Source organism: Mandrillus leucophaeus, unplaced genomic scaffold (genome assembly GCF_000951045.1).
Source record: "Mandrillus leucophaeus isolate KB7577 unplaced genomic scaffold, Mleu.le_1.0 Scaffold916, whole genome shotgun sequence".
Lineage (NCBI taxonomy): Eukaryota > Metazoa > Chordata > Mammalia > Primates > Cercopithecidae > Mandrillus > Mandrillus leucophaeus.
The window spans coordinates 1,175,875-1,183,365 of NW_012109986.1; the positions used below are offsets into that span (position 1 = coordinate 1,175,875).

The window sequence follows — 7,491 nt, forward strand, 5'->3', positions numbered from 1 at the left end:
AAGTTATTAGAGTATAAGATTATAAACTCACTCAGACTGTGCAGGGCAGATTCCCCTACATAGGGAAATACACCTTTGTATTACTTCTGTGCATAAAATGTCTTAGACTAAATAAACAGTTTTTTTGTTTTTGTTTTTTGTTGCAAAATAGGGGTCTTGCTCTGTTATCCAGGCTGGAGTGTAGTGGCATGATCATAGCTCACTGCAACATTGACCTCCTGGGCTCAAGCGATCCTCTTGCCTCAACCCCTTGAGTAGCTAGGATCACAGGTGCCCACCACCACACCTGGCTAATTTTTTAATTTTTTGGTAGAGACAGGGTCTCACCATGTTGCCCAGGCTGGTCTTGAACTCCTGCACTCAAGCCATTCTCCTTCTTCAGTCTTCCAAAGCGCTGGGATTATAGGTGTGAGCCACCGTGCCCAGCCCAAATGAATGTTTTTGAATAAATGAAAATAAACTTTTAGAGAAAATTGAAAAATTACTCTTTAGAATTTTCCTCTAAAGTCAGTACATTATGCCAGTTTTTCTTACAAAATTATTTGCTGAAGCATACCTAGTTTTATTCTGGTGGTTATATGTTCTTTGTATTTTTATTTTAAGGAGAAAATTTTATTTATTTTTATAGGACTTAAGGGCATGGGCTTTTCTCACATTAACATAGCTTTTAATTTTTTTTTAACATATTAACAGGTAGCTGTCTCATATGTGTCTTGGAATTGGGGAAAAGGAGTTTTACATTGTGTGTTTCTTTGAGATGAGAACAGAAATAACAAAATGACAATATAGCCACAATATGTCTTTTTTTGGGTATTTTTTGTAATTAATCCTTATTTTCAGGTGATAAAGGAGGGTCTTAGGATGAAGTTTGTGTTCGTACCATTTTCTTTCAGAATTTAAATTGTGTAACAATGAAGCGAATTTATACAGCATTTATAACCTTCTTTGAAATACATTGTGGGGACTCTAAATAGCAACAACAACAAAAACTGTTTTCTTCACTGTGAAAAATGAGGATGAAGTTTTTCCATTTAGAATATTTTGCTGTTGTAATTCCAGCAGAATTATTTGATAATGGTTTATATACATAAAACTTCTAATCTCTTGCTGAGTAAAATATTATATTCTTTGCCGCCATTAGAAAATTAAAATTCTCATTGCTGGATGATATGTAAGAGCAACATTTAATATTCTAATAAATTTTATAAGAAAATATTTGTAAAAAATCTTAATAGGGATTCACTTCATGAGAAATAACTATTACCCTTAAGTCAAGATAATTGGAAATAATGTCTATTTATACATACTTACAGACAGAAGTAATCAATTGCTCGGATTAATTGAAGTTTCTATTTCATATTTAACTTAATCACCAGTAACAGTATTTTTGTAATTCTGAAGCCTCTAAAATCACGCAGAAATCTGTAAAATAGGGGAGAAAGTTCTCAAACTGGGATAAAAAATGTTCCTGGCTTTAACTCAATAATAGTCCATTAAATCCAATAGCTATGATGCAAACCTCCATGAATCAATAATTTTTCTAAAATAATTTTACTCTCACTTATTAATCTTAAGAAAAATAAATAATCATACTTCATTTAGAATTGAGCATCAGAAACTATTAATCTAGATTTTTCTCCTTTTAATAAACTCACTCTTACCATTTTCACCATTTCTTAGTAGAGGGAATTAGTTTAGCTAGGAAGAGCTGTAGGACATAAGTTTAGAGATTTGAAGGAATTAATGAAATTGTAGATTCAAAAAAGAATCTCTTTGTATTCACTAACAGATAACTTCCTGTGATTATGCTTATTCAGTGACTTCAGGTGGCCTTTCTTTTGCTGGCTTCTTTGTTAATTCTTTCTAATAGTAAATACTCTCATTAAAACAGTCATTCTCAAAGTGTGTTTCCTGGATCAGTAGCATCAACACCACCGAGAATTTGTACTTCTAACAAATGCTCGCTGTACACACAGTCCTGCTGAATCAGAAACTAGGGTGGGACTCAGCAGTCGGGTTAAATGGACTCTCCAGGTGATTCTGATCCACACCAAAGCTTGAGAACCAGTGTCTTCAGGAGGTCCTTGCTTTAGGAATTACAGAGTAGGGAAGACTATTGAAATCTCTTAATTTCAGTAAGTCTGCCAAATCCCCTTCAAATCCCTTTTTCTTATGGAAAATTGTTCCTCCAGAATTTTCTAAATGTATGTGGCAGTGACCAAACTTGAGTTTTCTCCATGCTTTCTCCTTTCTCTAGAGCTGTTGACACAGGTAAGAGGAGACAGAGTTAAACAGAAGTGCTGATGGTGAGACTTAGAGTGCTCAAAGATTTGAAACTTGGCTGTTTCCAGTTTAGGAAAGAAGTCATCCAATATTATTCTCTAATAACTATTTAATTGCTTAAAAAATTAAAAAGATGCCATAGTTTAGTTTTAAACCTTAGTAATATATTACAAATTATTTTATGGTTAATTACCTTTTTTTCATTTATAAATGTTTGCCTCATGTGTAACACAATGTTACCTGGCATTGTGGCAGAACTTGTATTATTTTGTAACATTGTTTAATTGCTAACTGTACATATCTTCTGTGTAGAAGAATGTGTGCTCATCTAATATATTGATTTTGATTTGTTTAATGTATCAGAATCACATTTTGTGAGTGTAAATATGGGTGTGTTCAAAGTAGATTGAAAAAAGTGAACATTATTGACCTCTCACTGGGTGCTGGGTGCTTTTCTGTGTACTTTACATTCCTTAGCTTATTTAATCCTCACTGGGTAGGTACTGCAATCATCTTCATTTTGCAGACATAGAAAGCCTAATGTGCCTAAGGTGACCTAGCTAGTGTATGGTAGAGCCAGGATTCTAGTCTAAGCAGTCTTACGCCAAAGCACTTTTTTAAATCTAAGACAGATAAATCTGTTACTGTGTTATTCATTTGTCTGAGCAGAAATATTTTCTTCATCCCCATTTTTTACTTTTACATGTACCAAAGTATTTTTAAGAATGTCAAATAGTGCTTATGTATAACATTCAACAGTGAACTATATAGTAATACAGCAGCTTGTAAAGAAAAGTAAATGGGCTTATGAAATGGAAAATGCCTAGTTTGGCACAGCATTCAACTGTATTATAGTGAATTTCAGTTATTCCCTTATTTGTCCAGATTTCAGGTAATACTTCCTTGAGAACAAGAGTTATATTATTTGTAACTGGCACGGTGACCCACATTGTCAGTGTTCAAAATCATCTTCTTTGATGGATAGATACATAGAGAAGGCATACAAGAACTCGTTTACATGACACTCATAGAGCTATGAACAGTCTTTGGCACTTTTGGGTGGCATAACCCCAATCTTTTTCATAGTATAGTCATTCCAATTTAGCTGAAAACTTTCAGTAGCCTTATGACTATATGTGAAACTGTACGGGGTGTCCCTTATACATGAAGCTTGCTATTATTCCATGGGCTAGAAAGGACATTTATGATTTATAAGATTTTAATTTAGAAGTAAAGTTTATTTGACATTTTATATTGAATTATATTTATTAGTTTTTATGTCTTAATTTCAACAGCATCACTGCAAAACTTGAAAGAGCTTTAGAAAAAGTTGCTCCTCTTCTTCGTGAAATTTTTGTAGACTTTGCCCCATTCCTATCTCGTACACTTCTTGGCAGTCATGGACAAGAGCTATTGATAGAAGGTATGATTTCTCTCTCTCTTCTATTATTTTAGTTTCCTATAATGTATGTATTAATCATGGCATAATTTGTGCTTCTAGAGGAATATATATTTCCAAAAGAATGTAAAGGCATTACTTCACAAATTTTAATAAGATATTCAATATGTTTTCTCTTCACTCATTTTTTTTAAGTAACATGTTTTCATGGTCAATACCAATAAGAGAACTTTGAAGATGAAGAACATTGAAAAGGTGTCAGAATGGGAGGCTTTGGCTCTTTAATCCATTTATCAGGGCTGACGTATATCCTGTCATTAAGATAACCTGTTTATTAAGCAGTGATCTCTGACATTTCCTTGTGACTCTGAGAGCCATGCATCTTTAAGTGATTTTTCTTATTCACATAACATTTGTAGTGTGAGAATCCTTAACTAAGAAGACATTAAAAATCTAGAGAAATACTTAAAGAATTGATGAAGCCGTTGTCTCCTCAACAGCAGCTTAAATAGAGTAAGGAGCCAAATGAGATAAATTTACTAGGTGAGTGGCTTTGAAAAATATGGTTAATCAAAATCTTATTTCTTTTTAAAAAATGTTGTTTTACAAATATTTCTGAGCTTCAGAAAGAATTAGACAATATCAAGATGATCTGTAGGTGAATAACGGCTTTAGATGCCATTTCAAGTAGTCCTGGGATTTAGCATCCTTGTATATCTTTTTTGCTTTTCACTTCCTGTTTACTGCAGAAGAAAGAGAGTTTTCTGTGCCTGTTCTGTTACTGTCACAACTGCTTCTACTTAGTGTTTCTATTAGGAAGACTCGGCATCTTGGAGCAGACTTTGAATCCTAGTTCAACTACTTTCTTAACTTTGTGGACTTTGTGAATTACTTAGCCACTTTGTATCTTAGTTTCCTTTCTATAAATTGGAGTCAATGGTAGCACTTTAGGGTTCTTGTGAAGATTAAATTATGCAGTGCATTTGAAGCTCTTAGAATATTGTCACATAATGAGCTTCTCAGGTTTCCAAAAGTACTGAGTACCTTCTGGGCTAAGTACTATGTTACATACTTTTGATATATAAGTAAACAGACAAAGATCCTTTTCTTCAGATGGAGCATATATTCTTACGAGGACACAAAATCAATAAGCATTGAACAAAATGAATAATTAAATTATATAGGGTGTTAGAAGATAGCAAATGTTATGTAAAAGGATAAATACAACACACAGAGAATTGGGATTACAGAATGTCAAGGTTAGGTTGAAGTTTAAAGAGAGTGGTCAATTTTAAATAGACCTCATGGTAAAAGTTACATTTGAGCAAAAACTTACATAGTAAGTAATAAAACTTCCTTAATAAGTGCCTTATAGCTTATTAGAAGAGGAGTGTTCTGTGCAGAGCGAACAGTCAGTACATTGACCCTAAAATGAGGATAGAAAGATGTTCTTGGTATGATCTACCAACAGGAAAAATGCCAGTCTCATGTGAACCAGAAGGACAGTAGTCGAATATTAGGGCCAGAGAAGTAGTGGGTTCTTTGGCTTTAACTAGTGTGTTGTAGGGAGGCTGCTGATGTGTTAAGTAGGAATGTCACCCTGGATGCTACTATTGTCATTATGATACTCGCACCTAGAAAGCGAAGTATTAAATGCGCTGAAGAATGGGATTCTGAGAAGAACCGTGCTAATTTAAAGCAGCCCCAAAATGAACTTTACAAGTTCTTGGAAGCTTAAAAACTATTGCTTGGCCACAGATTGTGTGTATAATTTATATAGCTTTGTTCTAGATGTGTATGATTGGTTACACAAAATCATATATTCATTGATTCATTCAAAACAGGAGAAATATTCCTTATGGAGCTTACAGTTCAATGAGCAAAAAGACATAAAAACCAATAATTAAAATTAAATAGGATATGTGCTATAAAAGGTACAGTGGGAAATGAGACTAGATGGCCTACTGACCACTTGCAGGGCACATATTCTTCTAACGGGGTCAGTGAGGTAGTTGTGTATACCTGGTCTTACTCCTGCTGCTATAAAGCCACTTCCTCATATTTATGAGGACACACATGTTTGAAAGCGTTATGTTCCCTGCTTCTACCTAACTCCTGTAACAGCTCAACCCAGACTTCTGAATTCCAGACATAGTTGAAGTTACCTAGCATAGACATCTAAACCCTTATATTCCAGGGATACCTCAAACTCTGTTTATCCAAAGTTTGTTTTCCCTCCATTTACTTTTCCTTCTAAATTTATTTGTTTTGTCATTAGCATTACTATTAATGAAAACATTTGAGGTGAAAATTTGGTTTTTCTTTAGCTCTTTTCTCCTTCAACTTTAATATTTACAATTACTTCATGAGAATGAATAATTTCCGAAAACAATATTTAGAGGCTAGTTTTTCAAATATTATTAACATTACAAATTTTATATCAAGCCATGTATAAAAACCTTCCACAGTAGCCGAAATATTATGTTAGCTGAAAGTGGTGGCATCATAGTTACGGAGTCTGAAAGGTACCAGGTTATCAGTTGGTCCTTCTTGAGTTCCTTTTTTTGCTTTTAATTCTTTTGATTTCCTGTAGTTAGATGCTGTTGAGGAGCAAGAATGCTGGTTATTGATATTTTTATTTTCATGCTTTTCTGTAACATGTGTTACTTTATTAAAATAAAGAAGTTCAATAAACATCATTGAAAAAACAAATCTTAAATGTTTCCTCATTCCCTACAAGATAAAAGCCTTTTATTTTTTCTGTTGCTATCTATCTTTTCCTAAAACGATTTGATAGGTTTTACAGAAATGTATAAATACTGACCAAAGACATAATGAAATAAAACAAGGAATAAAGTTAGTCATGTAATAATGTTAGTAGTGAGTCCTGCACTGTTACTAAAACTAAGACAAATTCTGTACAAGTTTTCTAGCCGCCAGAGCAAAGGCACAATTAAGTTATAAGACTCATGTTACTGGTTCTTAAGTGACAGTTTGTGGCAATTTTACGTTAACTGCTCTGTATTGGAAAATCAGGAACCCCTGTGTGTAGCTACTTTCCAGAATCTTCCATGGCCACACATTCAAATTGTTTCTTATTTATTTCTTCTCATCAATGCACAGAGAAAAATGACAGAGTAATTGAGAGCTATTTTTTTTTTAGCTTCTCTGTTTACCTCAGATATTCTGAATTGAGTGGAAAGACCATTAAGAATATGCCTTCATTGTTATCAGTGCATCCAGGTGAACTTGGATTTTCCTTTTTAATGTAACTATGCTAGAAATGAAATATTGGAACAGGTTAGATATTTAAAAGTTCATTTTGTGTTCCCTTGGCAAAATACAATTATATCTTGTAACATTCTACGTTCAAAGAATTTTAATACATCCTACTTTTTAATCTATATGGATGTAATATTTATCTCTTTGCTGATGTTAAAATGACTTTTCTTTATAAAATGATGACAGCAAATGATTGATTTTTAGGTTTTGAGTTTTGTTTTTTAAATGCCAGTAACTTGGCAGTATAAAAAGCTGACAACCCTAAAATAGGATCCTGTAAATTTTCGCTAGTTCATACAACCCAAAACTCTAGAAACCACAGTTCTTTTTTTTTTTTTGAGACGGAATCTGTCTCTGTCACCCAGGCTGGAGTGCGGTGGCGCGATCTCGGATCACTGCAAGCTCCGCCTCCCGGGTTCCCGCCATTCTCCCGCCTCAGCCTCCCGAGTAGCTGGGACTACAGGCGCCCGCCACCTCGCCCGGCTAGTTTTTTGTATTTTTAGTAGAGACGGGGTTTCACCGTGTTA

The 7,491-nt window shown here is 34.0% G+C and overlaps 1 protein-coding gene across 1 annotated transcript in view; it reads left to right on the forward strand.

Moving 5' to 3' along the window:
• The window catches only part of NBEA (neurobeachin), a gene marked incomplete at its 3' end in the record, with an annotated part of 753,742 nt that overhangs the window by 304,230 nt on the left and 442,021 nt on the right, over positions 1–7,491 (forward strand). Inside the window, exon 34 of the mRNA XM_011969865.1 lies at positions 3,579–3,706. Coding sequence (XP_011825255.1) covers positions 3,579–3,706 — 128 coding nt within the window. The remainder of the gene's footprint in view (positions 1–3,578; positions 3,707–7,491) is intronic.